Raw genomic sequence first — 23,290 nt, forward strand, 5'->3', positions numbered from 1 at the left:
TCAAGAACTAACGGTTTATTTAATGCATCAAATCTCTCAAATTTTCGCCAACAAAAAGATCTAAGTTTGTTATAGAAACTGTAACTAAGAAGAGGAAATACGATAATCCTGAGATATTCTGAACATTTATAAGTAGATAATATTATGGATCTGCGGATGGGACATTTTCACGATGCGTACGTTATATCTGCAGTAACGTTGCGGTAACGTGATTATAACACATTGTAAAATAGCATACTGTTGAGCCGGACAAATGTGTGTAACAGGTTCGTGATGGCACGAGCCGAGTGCATTTGAATTTGAATGCCGCAGAACTAGTTTACGCTTAATATATCATAGCGATGAGAACATTAAGAACAACACATGTATTAAGAAGTGATAAAACTCAAATAGGCAAACATGAGAGTAGAAACATGAATGAGCTCATCAATTATATATATATATGTATAAATTAGTGAACAATTAATCGCAATTACGATATGCGTATCTTGCTAAATTTTACATATATGTATATGCATATTTAAAATTGTATTTTTTTTTTTTTAACCATTTCAGTCATTCAAATATATAATTCAATTTCTATTATTAAATGAATTTGTGTCACACAAAGGATTAAGCATATCTTTTCGCACAAGACAGATATATGTAAATATACTTCTCTCTCACATGATTATCATTTCTCCAAGAATCTTGCGAGCGTTATATATCCGTGGTGAATTATCGCATTATACACACTCCGCGAAGGATAATACGATTTATCAAGTGGATTTCACAGAAATGATCGAATCATCTGAAAATTTTCACTAGAGAAAAAGTTACATCTTCTACGGCGAAAAATCACCACCAACATCAACAAGGGTGAAACACTTATCTCGCGAACTCCACTACGAGGATAAAGAAAACAGAGATCGAAATACAATCGTGAACTTGCGACGCGTGAGCGAGCGAGCGAACTTCCTCCTTACCGATCTAACGGGTGAATCACGGCCCCGTTAATCGACCCTACCGGCTCACCCCGAAATTACGGAAAAGAGCCGCGTATCTCTCTCTTTCTCTCTCTCTCTCTTTCTCCCTTTCCGTGTGTGTTTCGCCCCTATATCCCCGGTGCGGTCTCTCGACGTTACGACAACGCGCGCACCACCGATGCACGACGCGCGATACTCGATTCGCGCGTTGTAATGGTCGATCGCAGCTTCGACCCTCTTCCGAGCCATCGAACGGCCCGAACGCGGTCGGATTTTTCGACGTTTACTGCCTTTAGGCCCCTGGACCATGCGTCCGCCATCACCCTCTCTCATCCCCGTGCTCCCCCCGAATACTCAAATTGACCCGTCGTGCTCGATCCAACTCCCCCGCCTTCCCCTCCACCGTCGTTCGCAGCGAGCAGAGTTCCCTCCCTCTGCACTCTGCCATTCCTTCCGATCCTGCCATTCCGATCTTTACTGTCTCTTTCTTTGACCGACTCCTGCATGACTCTCTCGATCGACCCTTTCCATGACCGATTTCCGATCTCTCATCCTCTTCCTCCTCCTCTTCCTCGTTTCCCTCGCCCATCGTCATCCGTTCACTCGCTGCTGTTCTCCCTTCCACCCTTACACGTCGACCACCCTCCACCCGGTTCAACGCTCTACCGCAACCCTGGGAAAACCCTGGAAAATCCAGCGGCGTGCACCTAACTTCACCGTGTATATATGTATGTGCCTATATACGTATATATGTATGCATGTATATATGTCGCCCGCGCGTGTATCCATGACACAAGCAAGTAGAGGTTGTATGTATCTACCGGGTGTCTCGGAATCGTTTTCTTCGAAGGGATCTACCATCAATTCGCAATGTAGAGGGAAACTCATCTCATCAATATATAAATGCGTATTTATTTCTTATAAGTTATTTATTATATTTTCGTTTATAATTACAAATCAAAAATGTAATAAATTATTTGATTAATTTCATGTGAAAATAATATTAATACGACTTTAATACAAAATTATGAAAAAATAAATGGTCTTTACAAAGAAGATATCTGGTTCGAATTGATGGGAGCTTCTTAGATGCAAGGAACTGCGTTAGTTTTCGAACATCCTGTATGCAATGTTGCGTATACAGCCGCTGCGGGAGGCATGCGTAGATAATAGGCATCGGCCAGGACGTTAGCGCGAAAATTGTTTATTTAAAGCCCGCACAGGGATGTTCGCGCGTGCGCCGCGTCGGTGCACGCATCGGAAATTGCGTGCATAAGGATGGCGGATGCAAACGCGCCGCGTGTATATCCCGCTCGAGTCGAAGCAATTGCGTGCGCGTTTATTTCGTCTCTCTCTCTCTCTCTCTCTCTCTCTGGGCATTGTTAAAAAAGTTCAAGCAAGGAGAGTCTGGTAAAATCGTGAAACGTCAGGAAAAATGAGAATCTCGAGGAATTTATGTATAAAAATCAGGAGAATTTTGACGAGAGGAGATTAAAAACAATAAATGCCTTAACACTATTAGCGCGTTTAAAGCGTTAAAAGATAATAAAGTTAACGCATGGCGTATTTTTGAATCACACACACCGTATGTAGTTTCGTGAACGTTCGGATTAGAGATAGAGATTGTGCAGTAGAGCCGCGACATACATAATGTAGGATCTCTATCCGTGCTCTTCCGTTTTGCTGTCATAAATAATACAGTGACTGTTATAGTTATTACGCTTCCGATTAATAATGCGTTAATAGTCGTACCGTGCCTCTTACATACATTCATTTACGCGCGATATCTTATATTGTCATTACGTTGGCATGGACGCAAATATTTGATCGCGATACACACTCGCGGACAAAAGTAAACGCTTACAGCTATTACGGCAGTGCAATAATCGGGCGCGTAAACCTGCAGGTAGCCGCGGGTTTGTATTATATATTACGCTACATTACATTAAGCATGTTGTATGCGTACAACGCATTCACCGCTGATAAGCGCGCTGACTCGTGCAGATACACGTAAATCGGGGTGAAGCGGGGTGAGGGAGGGCTACCGGCAGCGATACGTCGCTTGGTGCATGGGGGCGCATTAATACGCACGTGCTTGCCGTGCGTGCGCTTCGGCAGTTGCATCCAAGATAACCGCTGTAAAATCGTTATATTCCGTCGTCCGATCCATCAAACTGCGCACGAATCCAAGAAACGCGGAGAAACCGCATTTTTATCAGAGCGCATTATCTCTGGCGAGATAATTATTCCTTTGATTAACGAGTAAATTATTATCTTTTTTATTCTATACCGACATATGATAAACAGCTTTCAATTGAATTTATATTAAGATTTACTTTCTGAATTTTTTAATATTGTATAAATTTTTCTTTTATATGTATTTATCGAATTAGTACTCCTCTACTTTTGATAGAAAAATTGTTAAGCCATGCGGAGGGATGCGACACAAAGGACGCAATTATTTCGGCATATTTCTCCCGGGAGCAGCGAGTTTTTATCTGATATTGATGAAGATTTTTATAATGTCCATTATGCGCCGCATATAAATCAGATTAAAATGTATTAATCGATGTTACACAAGCAACGCAAAAAATAAACGCGCGGTATATATATATACATATACGTGGATGGTATGTGCTGTATTAAAACTGTAGATTTTACAGCCCATGCCGTGAGTGATTTATGCGCGTTGCAGCGGCTCTCGTTGTGTGTTCATCGATGCAGGCTTCGCGATTTCAGATCCCGGGTGTTTCCCGGTGCAGAAAAAAAGCGCGAGATGAGGGCTGGATAACGGATCATAGGGGTTCGCGTGAGACTCGACGGGAGGGATTTTTCCGAATTTTCTACCGAGCTTATCAGGGGCGCGTTTTAGTTCAAACTGCGGACCCTAGATTAATACTCGAAATCCTCATTGTGCATTAATCATCGTGAAAGTCAACTATCTTAAGGTTGGTGCATCGAAGTTTCGCATTGGACTCTTTTTTTTTTTGTAAAAAAAACGATCAATGAATTCGTTCGATTTTTCGAAGCTCTTTACATTTAAACTCGCGCGAGCGATAATCGTTCTTCCTTGTCACCTTTTTCCTCACTGACTCTGATTTTCTCGTTGACTTGATAATTGTTGCGCAAAGCGCACTTGATTTTCCCCGGGCGAGTATAACGTTATGCAATTTTATGCGGAAACTTTGAGACGCAAAGGCGAGGCTCGCTTGCAAGGCTATGGTAATGGTGTGGGTTCGTTAGCGCCACGATTGTCCGACACATTGGTCGCTCGTTTATACAGATGTTCGGAATTCGAATTGCGAATTTATACTCAAGTGATGGTATTGTCAGTGGCTACGAGACTCTTTCTTCTGTGCTCTCGCCTTTCACTTATTATTATGACTTCACAGCTCATCGCTTTCGTCGCGAAACACTTTCTTTCTTTAGTTTTCGTTCTTTATTGTCATTATTTTGTTACTCATAGAAAATGTGAAGTAAATTATTATATATGTAGATATAAATTATATATATATAGATATAATTTGGTCATAGTTTTGTCATAAATTATTATCCTAAAAATATTGGTTAGAATAAAAAATAAATAAATAAATAAATATAGTACTAATACTTTTGACCATTTTCAATTAATATTATTATCATGTAATGTTATTATTATTTATTGTATTATTTACTGTAATTATTGATAAGATGGGCATATATAAAAATGGACATAGATATAAAAATTAATATGTAGATTAACTCACAGAAATGATTTCCAGGTCCAGCGTAGTGATGTCCTTTATATGCCGCGAATAATCCGGGATTGATACCAATCTATAAAATAAAATGTGAAATTTGTTAGTGAATCTTTATTCTATATTTTATCTTATATAACATTTACGATTGAAAAATGTCAGCTGATGAAATCGTGAATATGTTTGCATTAGCACAGGCGCGATTAATTCATCTTAATTATTCATGAATTCATTAATCATGAATAAATCAGAAAAGAAGGAAAGTATCTTAAGTCGCTTTCTTGCCTAATTTTCGTTTCTATATTAATTGTTGCATTTCTTCTCTTTACTTTGAAAATTCTTCGTATCATTTCCGCGCGTCAATCTCCTAGAAATTATTACTCTTATTTCCCGACTTATTTTTGTACTGCGAAATGGCGAAATTATTGTCTCCGTATCCTCGAGTTTCCATCGAGTTTTTCTAGATTCGAGGAAAAACTCATCGAGCCCCGTTTGCGTCAAGCGTCGCTGTCTACTGATTGTTAAAGCTAAGTTAAGACTTTAGAGAGATAAAAATTCGCTTTATCAATGTTTTAGTCTAGCACGCGATAAAATAAGCACAGGTAAAATAAACAGGTAATCGGAATCAATTGTAAGCTCGTATGCGTTGTTAATTAAGATAGACCTTATTAATTAATTATACATAAACACGACTATGTATAAATATAATATGAAAATTATCTATAGATAACTTGAAATTGACGAAGGAATTTTGATGAGCAAAAGTTTACGGAGTTCAGGAGGCATTCCTCTTCGTGGAAAGAGATATTTTTAACTTGGCAAAGCTTACGCACGATCGTAATCATAAATATAAAAACAATGTATAATAATTAAATGTGAAACGCATATTATGCAGATATATACAGTTTGAACGTTTGCTATATGCATAATGTTTAATTTAACTGCAGAAGCTTCCTAAAAAGACACGCTCGACGAAAAATTGCACGTATCCATATATACGATGAAATTAATTTCATTATTATGAGAGTGCTTCAATGCAATGTTTTTAATCTGCAAAATGTGAAATTGCAAATTGTCGAAACAAGTCCTGTTTCGTGAAAGCTTCGAGCCGCTGTCGGATGCTTTGGCATCTCTCATCGAATTATGCAAAAATATTAAACGTAATTAAACTAACACATTTTTCATACGCGTTTTCAATTCATCGATGAATGAGAATGGCAAGATCAAACAAACATTTTTTTTTGGTCTTCAGTTCAATTTTGTTTAAGCTCGTCTAAGCTCTCTACATTTTCAATGTTTTTTTTTCTTTTCTTTTTTTCAATTTTACTCGATTTCCTATGAATACAACCGCATCAGTAGATTGCATTGGAATAATGAGTGCTTTTTCAAAATCAAAAATGTGGTAATTGAAACCCTTGGATGAAAATGGAACAGCGCGATGATTTTTCGATGTTGAAATTAACAATTTTAATTTTTCAATGTGATTCTCCGCATACACAATGAATATTTCATCTCTTTTTAATATGATTTTATAATTGTAATAGTATAACCGAAAAACTATATTGCATTTTTTGTTTTGATTATACTCTACTTGTGATTTTGTGCATTAGATAATATTAATCGCTACTATTTATCTTCTTTCCGTTTTGCTAATTTACATTTTTTTTAACAACGAGTATCGTTTCTCACATTTTTCGAGATCCATTAATTAGACCTAATCAGGCGCACGATGACACGCTGCATTTTCGCGCGATTGTTAAGTCGAAGGGAAAGAGAGAGAGAGAGAGAGAGAGAGAAGGAATCGATTTCTTTCCTCGTTTCGCGACTTCACGTGCGCGCTTCTTACCCGCGATTATGCAACGGCACGACGGGAGGGAGAGGGAGAGGGAGAAAGAGATGGTGGAGGAGGCGCAGGTGCGGCACTGGTACCTGTTGCACAACCGCATTATCTTCGCTCCTCGCTCCGCCGGTTAGGTAATTAATAACGACAAAGTCCAAGGATACGTTATGCGCGCGGTCGCGCAAGCATCATTAGACGCGCTATTAAAGCCACCTCCTGCTCCTCCTCCTCCTTCTTCTCCCGCTAGCCGATGCACTCTCTCGACTCGCAACTGACCTTTTCGCAAGTGCAAGGTACATGCGGGGGAAGAGGTATCTCGTGTCGTAACTTATCGACGTTTATCTCGCGCCTGGCCCCACGTCCTAGCCTGACGTTCGCGCCGTGTCGTCGGTAAATAGAGATTAACATTCACCGCGCAACGAAACGGCCGTATACTCGTCGAGATAATTGCATGACAAAGTGCACGTCCGTAGAACGAAGCGTGCGTACACGTTTGCGCGCGTTCCATTAAGAACCGTGGCGCGTCCGCGTGGTTACGAGAAGGGATCGGCGCCTGATTAGTTTGAATTCTTCGGCCGCTCTCTATATTCTCTCATTCGCCTCTCTGTTTAGCGTTGCATTGAAATGCGCGGCCCCCCCCCGGGGGATGTCGTTATGAATCGTGCCTTGTGAAACGGCGCCTGTCGCCTTGTTGAAGGTAGTTAAATGAGGATTAAAGTGGACGCGAGATGGTAATATTGCGAGAACATCTCAACTCTGACTTCGTATTATTTCCTGATTTTTGGGAAGCCCCTTTTTTTCCGACACGTTTTATTTCGCGGTCTAGGAAATTTATTAATTGATCAAGATAATAAACATGTTGTAATTATTATATTAATACAAAGAGAAAATGGCTCCAATCTTTAATTTGAATCTTAACTTTTCTCTCGTGAAGAATTCGAGAGATGAATGATTTATTTTTCAGCTGTTATGTAGAGATCTCTCTCTCTCTCTCTCTCTCTCTCTCTCTAAAGCACGAGGCGCGAATGCTTCACGCGCCTATTGAGGAATCTCCGCGTATCTCTGCGATTCGGATAATGCATTTCTCGATCGCACCTTCGATTCCGAATAAGCTAGAGAGAGAGAGAGAGAGAGAGAGAAAGAGAGAGATATGTACATATATATTATATATATAGATAGATAGATAGATTGAGAGAAAGCAACGACACACAACGATATCGCGCCGTCAAAATCGCGTTATATTGTTAGTTGCATATGAGCGAATCCTCCTCCTCCTCCTCCTCCTTCTCCTCCTCTTCCTTCTCTTCCTCCTACTGCACACCGCCGCATATGTGTATGTACGTGTCCCCATCCCCATCTCTCGTAGCCCGCCGTCGACATAAAGTACGTATCGCATTAGCGCGTTAACGCCAATGCGTTAGCCGCTCGGCCGGCGCCGAATGGCGGCCGGGATAAACGAGGATAAAATGACGGGCGGGGGTGGCCACGAGGTGGTGGTTGGACGTGAGGAAGGGTGTGGAATTGTCACCGATTGAAAACAACGCGCGTCGCTCACGTAGGAACGGTGCCGGGGAAATGCGGAGAGGAAAGGGAGAGGTAAAAAGGGGGGAAGGAGGGGGCGAGGGAGCGAGCGGCAGCGGGACGGATAGAATTGTGGGGACGGGCGCGAGCAGCCGGACGGGGGAGGGGGGGGAGGAGGAGGGGAGGGCAGGGTGGTCGCGCTGGGGGTGCACCAGGGGGTGCATTCTATGGGGAGCAGCGAACAGTGTCCCGCTGCGTTCGATTACAACGTCGGGCGTAATAACCGAATTGCCCACGGCCCGTTAAAGCGTTTACACTGCTTGACGGATGATCGACCACGGTGACAACTCGTTTCGGGTAATATATGAATATGGACCGTGGAGAGCGTTAACAGACTCCCCCGATGAAAATGGCCGATGGCGTTCGTGCCTTATTTTGCGATAAATAACGCGGTCGAGACTTTCTTCGCGCGGAAAGAGAGTGCGAAAGTGATTCTTGTGCTCCAGATTTTTTTTCCCCTCCGCTCCTTGGCAAAGTTTCGTGAAATGATTGAAATCTTGGGAATAATGAATGTGAATTATGAATTCACGCTACTCGTAATAAAATCGAATTAATTTGGAATATGTGGATATAATGCAAGCATTAAAATTCATTTATTTTGTTAAAATTGTATGACGTATATATATATATATATATATATATACAATATGTTTCCATTGTAAAAACTTAATTTTTAGCGGCGCGTTTGTGTTTTAAATTAATTGATAAATTACCTTAATGATGCTTTTAGTCAGTGTAATACTAGGTATATAATGGTGCACGCGCTGCCAAAAATAAGATAATTCCATTATCTTAAAAAGGACCGAGGGGGAATATAAATCAAGTTGCGTTTGGCGGGACGTTTGCACGCGCGATTAAAATACCGCAATCGTCACGAGCCTTTCGGTTCCGTCATTTAAGTCACCCCAATTTTGATAACGACGGCCCTATATCGGATTATAACAATCACTCGTAATGACTGTGATGCTCACCCGTTAAACTGTTTATACCCGTTTACACCGATATCGGGTGATCGATCAACGCGCGGCGGGTCATCGCTCATAACGAGAACGTAATTCCCATTCTCTCGTTTGCATTCAATAAAGATCATGCTAACGCGCGATGACGAAAATGACATATACGTTGCATAGAATCATCCGAAATTGTTTTCGGATTCCAGTCCACTTTCACTGTCATCGCCGGTGGATCCAACCGACTATTAAGACTTGATTATAATTGTCAATCGAAACAATATTTTTCATTTTACAAGAACAAACTTTTGATAATCTTCCTAAAAGTATATCTCTTAAAATCATATTGTTCGATCATTAACAGCTAAAAAAAATTTATTATTGATTTCACCAATGTCAATTAAAAGTTTAACCCTTGAAATTGTCTCTATTCTTTCTTTTGATTTCAGTTCTACAAAAAACTCGATCAAGTTAACCGACATTGGTGAAGCCGAGTTTCTCTCTCTCTTTCTCGCGGAACGCAATGACCGACGCGATAACCGAATCGCGCATGGATCATTAAAGCGATTAGGCCGGTTGTTGCGGAGGCGGCGATTGCCATTTGTCGTTGCCGCGTGCAGAGAATTCACGCAATTTTCGGCTCCAAGATGGATTCATCGCGCCGCGACCGAGCCGACGCCGCACGCGCGTGTCTGATTAATTGCCATCATTCGATCAAGAACGACGTCGCGGCGCATTGGTAATGCGGCATTACAAATGACACGCACGGCCGCGATGTATACGCGGGGGCTATAAATTACCGCTTCGCGCGTGTACCGCGTGCCGACGTAGAAATGCGTATGCGCCCGATGAAATTGATGTTTTTATGGTTGTTATACATGTCGCGATTAATGAATTATCGTGCGCCGACGAGTCGCGGAATTGAAATGTCGCCTATTCGCGAGTCCATCATCGAGCGAGTGAATTTCTCGTTTATTTACGACGCGAAGCGTCCACTTTCCGCGAGGACACTACGGATATATTTTAATTTATCGATGTTAGATGACCTATTTATCTCTCGCGATAAGCGCGCTATTCTCATATTTCATCTACATGCGATTATTGTACTTTCTGGCCTAAAGCACTTTCGAGACTAACGTAAAGTTGTAGCCGTGCTTATACACGGTGTACAGAATGTCGCCGAAAATTTTACACGACTCGACATGACGCAATATTGAAATATGATAAATAAAAGCGAGAGTACGACTTGTCGTATTTGTCGAATGCTAACATGAATACGGAATAATTACGAGGACTTACTATAATAATGTCAAGGTTGTTGGTGAGATGATCCGGTAGAACACGCTTGCTCACTTCCTCTTCCGGCATCCCGTCGAACCTGTCGTGCTTCTTCCTCTCTTTGTACGTCTTCGCGCGTTTCTTAGCCTCCGCAAGCTCCGCTCTGAGAAAAAAAAAAAAAGAACCAACACTGTGAGGGTCTTAATAATACGGCTGGATTCCTTTATGCTGCGTCATACGATTCAGTGCGAAAGGCACGCAGCTATTTCTCTCGATCGGCAGGGGACAACGGTGGACTTTTTCCACGTTTGCTTTTTGCCGACCTCGGCTCGCGTCTTGGACAATGTTTCGATTCGTGACATCATAACGCAATGTTACGTTCTGTCGAGAATTCGTATTGTGAATACGCGCGAATAATATACGGATGAATAAGTTGGTATCTTGCGAAATATAAAATGATCGTAGATGCGATTTATGATTGTTGCGTCTTTAAAAGACAAAAAAAGTAGGTTCATGCAATAAAATAGTACGCAGAATCGATGTTTTTTTTTTTTTTAACACGTTGAATATGAATGAATGCATTTTTTAAGATATTATGAACGAAATGCAAAATTAACATAATTCATAAAAATAAGTAAAAATAAATAATAATATAGATTAATTAACGTATTTGCGCTCGCTATTTTTTTAACGTTACGCAATAGCATAACGAGCAGTCTCGAAGAAAAATACCGCAGAATATTTACATTAGTGTATAGTGTGGCCTTTGTTTAATCACTACGATATACTTAATTAAATAGACATGCTGATGTGACAAGGAAAAATATCTGGATGATTTTCTTTTAAGGCCTTCAATTATTTTCTTAACGAACGTCTTATCATGTAACGTACATCTCTGTAATAGCAAGGCGAATCTGATCGCGTTACGTTCCTAATATGCGAAACTATTTTTAAGTTTTTGGCCGGCTTCACACATAAAAATAAGCGTAACTGAAGATCCTATCGGATCGGCAACATGGTGCCCGGTCAGACGGACATTGTTAGCAGAGCGGATATTTTTAACCATAGCTGTGCGTGCATGCAAATATATAACTAACTCCGGTTATATCGAGTCGCGGCTTCGTGGCCGGTCCATGATCCTTTTTCAGCTTCGTTTCTCTTCAGAGAAACTCATTAAACGCATTTATTAATAACAACGACGACCTTTACCTTGGGTTGTAAATTTTGGACAATTTTATTAGAGAAGAAAAAGACGCGCTTTTTTTTTATTCTTCAAAGTTAAAATCATGATTTTAGAAGGAAATCGCAAAATATCGATAAGTCTTAGACGTAATAATTGTATTGTATGTGCGACCCTTACTCCTCGGGGGTGAGTATCATCTCCGACTTTTTTTTGCGGCCCCGCTTCTTCGGCTGATGCGCCAGCTGGGGATTGATGCCGGCGGCGCCGTTCATCACGAGATTCATCTGATGATGTTGTGGCCCGGGCAGCGCCCCGGGCGGCGTCGACGTGGGTGTACCCAGCCCAGGTTGGGCACCGCCCGGACACGTCATGTTCTCGGGATTGCCGCCTCCGCCGCCGCCTGGACTGCTCGCCGTTCTTATGCCGCCCATCGACATCTCCTCGTCCACGAACGAGTACGGGTCCACCGGCGTCTCGCATTTTATTGCGACCTGGAAAAGAGCAGTCGTGTCAACAGAGTTGCGAGTGTTCGCGCGCTGTCATTTTCGCAACACACCGAAATAACGAGGCAATTCGGAGATTTCGCATGACTTCATTCGCGCTTGTTTTAGAGCCACAGATGGAAAGATTGATGAAAGCTACTTTTATTTAATATCTCTTCGAGTCTTTGTTTTCTTGTACGAAATGAGATAAATTTTGCGGAGAAAGCACGTGAAATTAAAAATTCGTGAAAATTCGTAATCCATAATATGAAAGATTATACGTCATTGAGATGCGACTCCATGAATGTTTCATGATAAATTTTTCGCGCGTCGTTTCTCTCAACTTACAATATTAAGGACAGACATATTACCGTATGTTTAATGACCGAATTTCTCTCGCGTTCCTTTAAATAATACATATACGGGCGAAGGGATGGAAAATGTTGGAGCAAAATTCACCGGTCACGGCGAATTATCCCTGTGATATCTCGATGACGGCTGATGTATCCCAGCTGATTTAATTCCGCCGCGAGAAACTGTACCGCGAAATTTTTCGTCGCATCCGCAAGTTTCCAGCGCGATGGCTGGTTGCGGAAAAATGAAATTTTTCCCGAGCACGTACAATCTCGACGTAAAACATGTACCGACGTGATCGTGGACACGTACAGGAGCGATCATAAAACGTATGTAACCGACACTGCATGTATGTGCCTCTCGATGCCTTGGGGGGAAATAGTAATAGCGCAATTGCCGCCCGTGGACCAAAAATATATAGCCACGTATCGACCGTTCGCGGTTGTAAAACGTGCAGCTGTGTCTCTTCTTTCTTTTTTATAAATTGTACATAGTGACGACTATCGTTCATCTCCTGTTGCGCTTTTCATATCGTCTGCTTTTTGCATTAGCCGCGGATCTAATGAAATTTGAATGATCTGTCTTTAATATAAAGGCAAAGGAAAATAACATGAACGTTTACAATCTTCGAAAGTTAATTTGAGTGACAAACGTGATAGAGTTGGATCTGACAATATACGCAGGAGTAATTATCATTTCTAATGTAAAATACGAAGAGGATTTGATTATCTGGCAACTTTCTGGTGTCTCTTGATCGAGTTTTGTCTTGATGATATTAACGAGATGGTATTAGACGATTAACGCGACAGGTATCTATGAGTGACGTTTCGCTGCCCGACTCTTCTCGACGGCCGCGCAAAAATCCGATATCGCCAACTAAAATAAATGCTTCAAGCGCTATCTCGCCCAATGAAATCAGAAATTATTCAACAGGCCGTTATTGTATTCTGAAGCCTGTCAATAGTCGCGATAATTTATCGTATCGATATTCGTGCATTCCACGCTCTCTTAGTTTTCAACGATCTCGCTATCGTTTATTTATTCGAATAAAATAGAATAATTCAAACGATCTTTATTTCCGTATTAAATTAAGGTAAGGCCTGAAAGTAAGGAAAGTAGCAATTTTTTTTTGTTGCAAATAATTGCGCTATTAATGCACAGTCGTGAAAGAAGTCACGTTGCTTTTTCGGCGTCCGCGAAAATGGTAGAGTAAGAGATAACGCGAATCTGTGACGAGGCTTTGGGGATTACCGAGGATTTTTTTTTTATCGCGACACGTAAACATTCCCTCGCTTGCAATTTTCGACCTGGTCGACCCCGTCCCGACTATGGCCTTTCCAGCCGACATACCCACGCTCTTGACCCCGTGATAACCCTGCGAAATCGAGGTCGAAATCCCGCAAAGATAAGGACCGTACTGACTGGTAGTTACCGCTGACGCGTTATTCCCACTGTTCCGTCCTTTTTCCGAGCTTCGCCCGAAGGTCGCCACAACAACACGACAATATTACGTGCGATAAGAACGTATTCATATCGCGCATCGTACTGTTATTATTTACTTGAAAAAAGATATAGCGTCGTACCGACAGTAGAATGATTTATTTTATCCGACAATATTGGAGTATAATATTTGCGTTATAAACGAGTAAATATAAAGAAAAATCTTTGTTGGCAATCGCAGTTCATGCAAGGAACGTTTGTTTATCGATTTATACAGCTATTAATCTATATATTTCGAGAAAATATTGCGATAATAAAGCGCATTGTTCGTATATTAAACCTTCGCTTATCCGACTCCGCTTTTACATGTGCATGAGACACCAAATTAGTATAAATCATATTCTCTAAAAAAAGAGAGAAATTGTTCGAAAATATCCCGATTTTTTTCTGCAGAATGTAATATAATTTATTTAGAAAATTAATGTAATTTTCAGCGAGAATGCCGTATTCCATCTTTCGGTTTTCAATTATTTCGGAAAAATTGCTCGAAATCGGTTTATTTACATAGGAACGATCAGGCGGATAAAAATAAAATAAAATAATGTGAACTGGGATTTAGAAAAGAGGAACGTGATAATGCAGAGGAAAAGAGGGGAAATGATATGAACTCGATAAATCCTGAACGTTTGTCCACGGTTAACAATTCGATCAACGGAAATTTGTTCCGCTCGTCGAACGGTTGTTGTTCGTTAAAACGAGAAGCTAGCAAAATCGAGATCGATTGGCCATCACGTCACGCAATAATTTTCGAGAAAAAGATTATTGATCCTGACAGCGGATAACAATTTTGCGGATAATGGCAATTTAATATCGAATGAAATTTCTGTAATTCGCGCGCGATAGCGCCGATAGCCAAATTGGGGAGCTGCGCATCCTGCGATTAATTCATGAGCGGAAAATGTGCGTTCTGATTGAAGTTGCTGAAAATTACTATCGTCAAAATATTCATGTGAATCGCTCTCGCAAAAAGCTTTTATCACTCCGGTTTGTAAAGTGAAAAGGCCAAATTCTGTTTAGAGATGCAATAGCTTCCTAGAAATGCAAAGGCAAGACTTTTCGCATATATTTTATTAAACTCATATTTATATTTTCCTTTTATTTTATTAACGAATATTTAGGTTAGCAATATAGCTATTCAAAAAACAAAATTTAACATGTGATTTTAAAATGCTGTCAAGTTATTATTACTTTGTCTATAATACTACAATTTTATCACACATTTCGCGCTCGTATCAGTCGAAGGAATTACGCAAGACATAAGTAATTGTAGAATTGCACGTTTAGAAAGATTCTCCGTTCACGCATAGAGCAGAGAAATATAAGTAACATCCACGGCTTTCATTGTACGGCGCGACAGAAGTAACGTTGCGTAAGTAGATCGTAAAGCTAACATGAAAATGCAAATCGCCGAGCGCGGCATTGCGAAAAAACTCGGAGTGGCGATTGCGCGCGTCTTTATTGCAATTTATTGCTCGTAACTTTGATTGCGAGGTGCCAGATACGGCCGATACGGCGGATCCTAATGAGAACCATCTGCGCTTTTTATCGCGCAATAATTTTGGCGTTTTACGCGCGCAGCTTCTTTTTTTTTTCTTCCTCTCCGTGTATAATAATCACATATTTTCTCCGCCGATTACGCGCCGATACTCAACGATACTCGATCGCGAAATCCCTGTGGCACTTGATATCGACGCGATCGCCGCGTGTTTTGTAATTTGATTGACACCTATCGTGCATTTCTTTGTTGAAACACGAGCCACTCTGATCTGCGGATTTAAAAAATCGCGCTTTATCGGATCACGCGGAATTTTTAGATAATAATCGTACCGCGCGTGGACAATAAAATTAATATTACCATGCGTTACATTTTATCATAAAAGAGCATATGTGAAATGAAATATCAAATGAGAATTCAATAATCTTTCTATGTATGTTTAAAACAGAAGGAGAGAATATAAGTGTATGCGGACGTTAATAATTTCAGATTGTCATATTAGATAGCAAATTTATGCAAATTTGTTTAATCCGAAATTTTGACGTAAGATCGATCGAGGATACACCACGCAGCCGTTTACCTTCCGGCATAATTACAGCAATCACGCGCATGTATCACCGACAATTCCGCAAACGGAGCACTATTCACGATATCGTTTAAACATCGTAAACCAAGCTAGGATCTCTCAATTATAAGTTTTCTCGAATATTTCACGACTCGACAAAAGAAAGATACACTTTTCGTCGATAATATTCCATTGCAATTTCTACTTATTTTTAAGAAACGAGATATAAAATAGCATTTGGCTCGTTTGTTGCGGGTACGTAAATAGCTGAGGGGAGAAGCGGGGGAGGAGGATGGGAGAAGGACACGGGGAAAACGCGGGGGGGCGTGGAGGAGAGGAAGGGTCGGTCTCGTCGGAGGCAGGGTAGGCGAATATGAAAAACTCACCTGTCCGAGGGCGGAGGCGGTCGAGCCCGGCTGCTGGGGTTGATGCGCTGTCGCCGATATCGGCGTGAGGGGCGTGCGGCGTGTGCGGTGTGTGCGGCGTGTGTGGTGTCAGCGGCGTGTGATACTGCTGACTGCTGTCACCGCCGGTGCTCCTCATCTCGAGGTCCGGACTCGTCTCGTAACCGTCGTCCCTCGCCTCCTGCTTCACCATCACCCCTGCGCGCAGAGACAAGGACAGGGCGACGCCCTTTAGATTTTCGGCGCTCGCTTATCTCGTGTCACGCGTTCGCGTTCTCATCGAAATAAATACATATGCGGCAAGGCTGCTCGCTATAGGCGTCGATTATAAAACGAAAAGAAAAGTTTTTGGCGTGCGATATTGTTTGCGGAATGAATTCTCTCTCTCTCTCTCTCTCTCTCCGCGACGCCTGTACGCGATAATAAGTAAGTTAAAGTCGAAAAGAACCTTGAAAGTGACTTTACACGTAGAATTTTGCGCGTTGAATCATATATTGTTTACATTAATGTTATGTTTATGTCTCGCGATAACATACGAGGAACATACATAAACATTTCTTTTGTTCAATTTTAGTCTCCTGGCGTCGCACGCAGACATCAGACTCTCGTGTGCGCGACGGCTCGTTAATCATTTTCGTCAAGTTTCTTCTATTTTCCTCCTCTCTGAATGTACATAGGCTAACTAGCTGAAATTATCGCGCTATTAATTCGCGCACGGGGAACTCCTGTCACTCATCTCGTCTCGTTGTATTGTGAAATATTTCCGTCGCGAAACTCTCTGAGAGAGCAAGTCAAGTGAGTCATCGAGTGCCGTCTAACGCCGCTAATCCCGGATAGCTACAGGTAAACGGGCACCAGTTGAATTTGCAGCCTAGTTTAAACATAGTTGCCGGGCGATTTGCCCGGAATCAAAGTGCGCTTCGAACTTTTGATATTTGTTGGCAAACTTTTTCAGGAGCGATCGAATTTATCTTTTCTACGGCTTTTTAAATCAGGAAAAACTCGATAAGTTGGAACTTTCTCTTACGGTTTCTCATCGACATAAAATTCACTGCTGCATATCTCTATCTCTCTCTCTTTCTCTCAAACCGAGATTATAGAAATAATTCTGGAAAAAATTGTACACAATAATAAATTTTTTTACATTTCCGATAAAATTTTAAAAACATTTTAAACAATTTTTTTATGGACAGCGGAAGTTTTGTTCCTACATTTAATTTAATTTCATTGCACGTTATATAACAAGATATATACAAATATGTATACAGAGAAAAATTATTAAATATTAAAAACGAATCTGTTATTTTCTTTATTATCGAATATAAAGCAAAGCCGTTGGTATACTAAAGAATGGTACGTATATTAATTAAATTGTCAATCAATTAAATATTCCGCGATCATAAAGCTTAAAATAGTGGCGGATAAATAATGAGGAATAAAACGAGGCATTTAAGTGATTTAAGAGATTATTGTATAATCCACGGGCCCGGCCGCAACCTTTCGCTCGGTTTAGTATCACCCCGAACAAGTTTTATTGCCGACGGTATCGTCGATGGTAATTTAATAGCTGAGGAGTACCGAGAGAAACGAGTTAATCGCTCGTCAGAAGATTTACCGGTTAGCCATTGAAAGCCCCGGGTAACAGCAAATACCCAGCCCACCCGCGCACGGTTCACTCGATGTCCGACGACGCGTAGAATTGTTCAATTGACCCAGAGAAAAATATTCCACGGATTGATGACTGACAGCTCGGTGAGACGACGTGTGTTTGTAATTGGCTCGGATTTTGTCCCGTGCGTGCGCGTATATTTCGGCACGATCGTCGCGCGCCCACTATATACGCATCGACGATGCCGGATCGGTCTCGCTCTCGGGAAATATTTTTTTACAATTTCCCGCCAATTGCCGGGCATGATATCGACCCGGTATAGCTTCGCGACGCAAATATCGCCCGACGTTTTCGCGCACGTGTTAGATTCGGCCCTCCTTCGCGAGACATCGCGAGTCTCCATCATTGACAGAAATTGTCATGAAAATTCGAATTACGTTTGCGGGCAAAAGAATGCTCGCGATATATATATATATATTTTTTTTTTTCTGGAATGCAACGTAATATTGGCAAGCACACGCGTTATAAACGAATGGCGTTATACAGAAAGGCGCAGGGTACTTGCGAATCCCGTTATAATGAAAATTAATTTCGTAATAAGCTCATGTTGAAATGAAGCTTTTTCATTGATTGCACGTTCCGCGCAATTTCCAAGCGGGCGAGCGAGCGCGCTTGCCGATCCTTTTTCGTCGTGAAATTCCATACGAATCTGTTTAATGGCTCGCTCGCAATCGCGAATAAACGCGAGGACGAGCCTTTTTGCAATACGGCATGTATATACGCACGCACGCACGCACGCATATATACGTACGAGTCGCACATATATATGATTCGCGGCGACCGCACGTTCGTCGCACGCGCTCGCTTTGTCACACGATGGCGAAAAATATAAAATTAATATTGTATCTGGTCCACTCTCGTACCTTTTACTCCCCTCCCTCCCCTCTCCTTCCACCTTTTCCCGCGATAATCGCGCGATATTGAATCGTCATGAGGCGGATAATTTTTTTTTTCCCATATCGAGAGACTGCCGGCCGCGCCGCAGCTCCGCTAAAATACCAGAGTCAATATTTTCGAATATCGGCCGACGTTTGATATTTGCAAATTATATACGAGAGAGAGAGAGAGAGAGAGAGAGAGAGAGAGAGCAGCAAACGAGAGATCGACTCGTATCACCGATCGACTCTTTTCGCGCGCGCGCGCCAGTTTATAAAAGAGAATTCAGCCAATAAATTTAATGCAACGCTAATTTAATCGGAAGAAAATTTCGCCGGGAAATTTTTTCGGACCCCGCTAATTAATGAGCGTGCCGGAATGCCGCTCTCTCACGAGTCCGCTTTTATTGCGAATCGCGGTGGCTTTACTCCAACGCGGCGGCGGGGTCGTAGTAATTAAATGCAACGTGCGAGCGTTACGCGACGGATTGAATTAGCCGAATTGTTTCCGAGGTTTTTTCTTTTTTCTTTTTTTTTTTTTTTTCTTCCTTGCTCTGTCAAACGCGATGTCCGATCGGCAAAATCTGTTCTTACCTTGAGAAGACGCGCAGCTCATCGTCGTCGTGCCGTTTGGTCCTCCGTTCTGCACCGGTGACGGATATGACCTGAAAACAGAAACGACAGAATGATCGTTACGCAGTTATTATTTTTTTTTTTAAACATATTCACGTTATTTATTTTTAAATAATTTTTGGAATCAATCGTCTATTAGGAGAGAAAAATTTTACAAGTACATACGTAATCACGATCAATGCTGGAAAGCGAAGAAATAAAGGAATTACTTGCATCGACACTTTAATCACAATAATTAATGTTCTTTCGTCATTATCTATTAAAAATATACCGAATATCTCTTATTGCGCTTATCATGAACTATTTCTAATTTTCAGAAGCGGATATGGGACTTGAGCGTGCGGTTGTGCAGCAACAGGTAATACTGCTCGATTATTGAATAATAAGCTATCTTTTAAGATTTAACGATTTGATCGAATATAAATCGTGCCGCATAGTTAAAATCGGCGCGGAGCATGGCGGGAGATTACCATAATTCCGGCGTACAGTTATTTAATCAGTCTTAAAAGCGTGTGTGCACATAATTTCGTAAATTTAACTTCTCGTTAAAACACAACCAATCAATAATCTAGGAGCTAATTACGCATTATTTCATTACCCCTTTTGTCAGCGTTTTTCCAACATAATTTAACATTTTATCGAATTTTCCTTTGATATCGAAAATATCGAATATTACATTTGACAAACCCATTACGAAAGCGGTACTTAATTTAATTAATTTTCAAATTACCTGTAATGTTCTTTTAGTTAGCTCTTCGCTGTCACACATTTAAAAGACAGAGCCAGAAATGCTTTTTCTCTATAATTAAAATTTCCGTAATGTGATTGTCCTTTATCGAGATAGTTTCTTGCGTTTCTTGTTTTCGTTTATATTGTAGAAACGAAAAAGAGATTTTTTTTTTAAATCTCATCCTCAAGTTGCGTCTACCACGATTTCACGCGTTATTTTTAATACATGTATTAATTTCTTGCGGTATATATATATATATCGCGGCTCTGCCATATTTTCTAAAGTTAGTACACAGACAAGACAAGTGAATGAAGAGACTCGGCAAGTTTTATAAGTTTTAGTTCATGTGACGTAACACGGCGCCCCAACTTTACTTCGAGAGAGTTTTTCCTTTCATTTCATTAAAACTTCGCGCCCCGAGAAAGAGAGAGACAGAGAGAGAGAAGCGCCGCACAAGGTTGGTTAAAAAGCATTGCCACGGCGGTTATCGAAGAATAATTATTGTTGTACGTATTAAAAAAAAAAAAAAATGCGCCGGAAACGCGATAAGATGTACAACGTAATAACGTCTAATTTATGTCCGACTATACGACGTATCGATCTAGATTACGTCACGAACGGGTAATAAAGATATGCCTTAACAATTTGAATACGATGCCGATGCACTGATAACACGTGCCGTTTTACGCGACTTTATTCAACGATACGTGCAACGATACGTCGCTTTTTATTTATTTGCAATTAATAAAAATATAGAAATCCGGAAAGAGAAAGAGGGTATACTATACCATATTAAAGAGAAGAAAAAAAAAATTAATGTTGATAAACGCAACGTGCAGATGGGCAATTTGCATATATCACGGTGAAACGTCGATTTTTCGAAAATTTATCTTTCCGATGTGCACGCGGACCACTCAATTAGGGATTATTGGAGGGGAAAAAAAAGAAACGTCGATTTATAATAGCAAGGAGGGAAAAGGGGAAGGAGGGAGGGAGGGAGGGAGGATCCCGTTCCATCTCGCGCGATGGTAAACGCGCATGCCATTTAATTGATTGTGCCGGGGCCGCGGTCGCGCGCGCGGCAATTATGATCGCGTCCTCTCTCTATTTCACCGTCCCTCTGTCTTCCGACTAATTATGAGGCACGTCGCGCGCGCGGCGCACCACGTTGTTGCCACCCGTCGAAATCGTTTCGCGCGGATTACAGATATTACCGGGGGCCGAGCGTGCGATATTAGAGGCCGAACGACACTTAATTATCGGGCGCAAAGCTGAACATCGTCGTTATGAAATACGCCGACACTGTTAGGTTGAGTTTTATTAATATTTTTCGCGCGTTGCGCTGTCCTTTTTTTGCGATTGTAATTGCCGACACACCCGAGGTAGGCCACGATTATGCAGTTCATTCAACCACGCTTATTATTTCCATGTAGATTAGGGTAAAGTAGCGCGATGCGGTGACGCCTTGATTGATCGTTTCTTAAAATTTTCTTTACACACCGAGTTGTACACATCCTAGTTGAAGGAATTCGTCTCTGGATAATGCGCGTACGTGCATTTTTACGAAAGAGTTAATAAGTAAACATTACAGATTTGAGCGCAAATTATGCAAATTGTCTCTTTATGCTTGATATGCAAATAGTAAACGGACGGTTTGTAAATGTAGCTTACCACTTCTGGTTTAGAAGGCGAAAGAAAAAAAAAGTATGAATAGTTTAATAACGATAATTAGAAGTATTGGAGAAAAAAAAGACTCGGCGGCAAAAAATTGTTCGCGATACGTTCTAATGAGGCAGAATGGGATGCCATTGAAATTATAAATAACGAAAATTACGGAGAAGGCATTGCGCATACGCGCGAGGTGTAATTATATATCTTGAAAGTAACTAATCACTTTGTTTTCCGTGTTGCAAAAGAGGATGTATCTCGCCGGGATCTACCCGATGTTCTAAATGAGAAACCGACAAGTCCGTCTCTTTTAATTATTCTCGATGTAACACGAGGAAATATTATACGTAATATGAATTATACGGAAAACACTTTGCGCGCACAAATCGTTTATCAAAAATCGATGGCGAAATAAGATCGTGGAAAATCCGAATGGACGCGAGGAAAAGACTTTCGATATTTTGCGGTTTCTCATTTCAGCCTGCACGGATGCAAACTCCATTCCAGTCATCTGCGGAATCAGCCAATTATGGTCTTTGACGTTATTGAGCCTCGCGCGCAGAACCGAAGTGCAGCAATGTCAGGATTAGCTAATGAGGCGAGATTATCCTCATGGGAAGTCGCAATTAGCGGCTTAATTCGTCTCCGAATACAATCAGACACGATCAGATTTCCGTCTCTGCGAGCGACACTTGGCGAATTTCGTTCGTGGAATATCACGAATAGATCCACTTTCGTGAAAAAAGGATTAAAAAAATTTTGTGAAACCTTTTCACTCAAGTTCCCTGCCGCCCATTTATCGTGCCGATTTACGCTCTATATATAATCTTTTATCGTCTATTTGGTTTAGAGAAATTTATCAAAAAATGCGAGGAGATTGAAATCTTTTTTCTTTTTTTTTTTTTTTAATCAGGAACGAATATTCATTTTGCAATGTAATTTGAAAGCGTATAAAAACTGTATATATCTACGTTTAATGCCGGGTACAAATATATTGTCGAGTAATAGAGTAAATTTCTAATGACGTATATTTACAAATACGCAATAACATATGTATCATAGCAGGCAGAACGGTAAATCATTTCTATTACACCCTCGCGCGATTCGAGAACGGTACGACGTGATGGACGGGATGAGGAGGAGCGCGGGGTGTAGGGGGGAGGGGGACGGGGGGCATACGGATATATAATAGTAATACGTTCGCAGTCATCGGATTGGTTTACTCATGGATGGAGTCTAAAAGCTCTGTCATCCGACACTGGGGAAAGTCATTCGATGAACCATTGACGTCGGTCGGTCGGTCGGCCGACGGAGGAGTGTGTAGGCTACAACGTCAGTGCCTATCTCGACGTTGGCGCGGATCGTTGTTGTCGTTTTCGGG

At 41.2% G+C, this 23,290-nt stretch overlaps 2 protein-coding genes across 4 annotated transcripts in view; one reads left to right on the forward strand and one right to left on the reverse strand.

Annotated features, from left to right (window-relative positions):
• LOC126851270 (uncharacterized) overlaps window positions 1-23,290 on the forward strand; it is a 132,121-nt gene that overhangs the window by 29,972 nt on the left and 78,859 nt on the right. For all 3 annotated transcript variants that reach the window (XM_050595019.1, XM_050595020.1, XM_050595021.1), the window contains one exon: window positions 19,829-19,869. In XM_050595019.1, coding sequence (XP_050450976.1) covers window positions 19,829-19,869 — 41 coding nt within the window. The remainder of the gene's footprint in view (window positions 1-19,828; window positions 19,870-23,290) is intronic.
• The window catches only part of LOC126851272 (atrophin-1-like), a 106,950-nt gene that overhangs the window by 23,909 nt on the left and 59,751 nt on the right, over window positions 1-23,290 (reverse strand). The window contains 6 exon segments of the mRNA XM_050595025.1: window positions 4,712-4,781; window positions 10,373-10,514; window positions 11,712-12,025; window positions 16,317-16,389; window positions 16,391-16,532; window positions 19,473-19,543. Coding sequence (XP_050450982.1) covers window positions 4,712-4,781; window positions 10,373-10,514; window positions 11,712-12,025; window positions 16,317-16,389; window positions 16,391-16,532; window positions 19,473-19,543 — 812 coding nt within the window.

This window comes from Cataglyphis hispanica, chromosome 8 (genome assembly GCF_021464435.1).
Source record: "Cataglyphis hispanica isolate Lineage 1 chromosome 8, ULB_Chis1_1.0, whole genome shotgun sequence".
Taxonomy (NCBI): Eukaryota; Metazoa; Arthropoda; class Insecta; order Hymenoptera; family Formicidae; genus Cataglyphis; species Cataglyphis hispanica.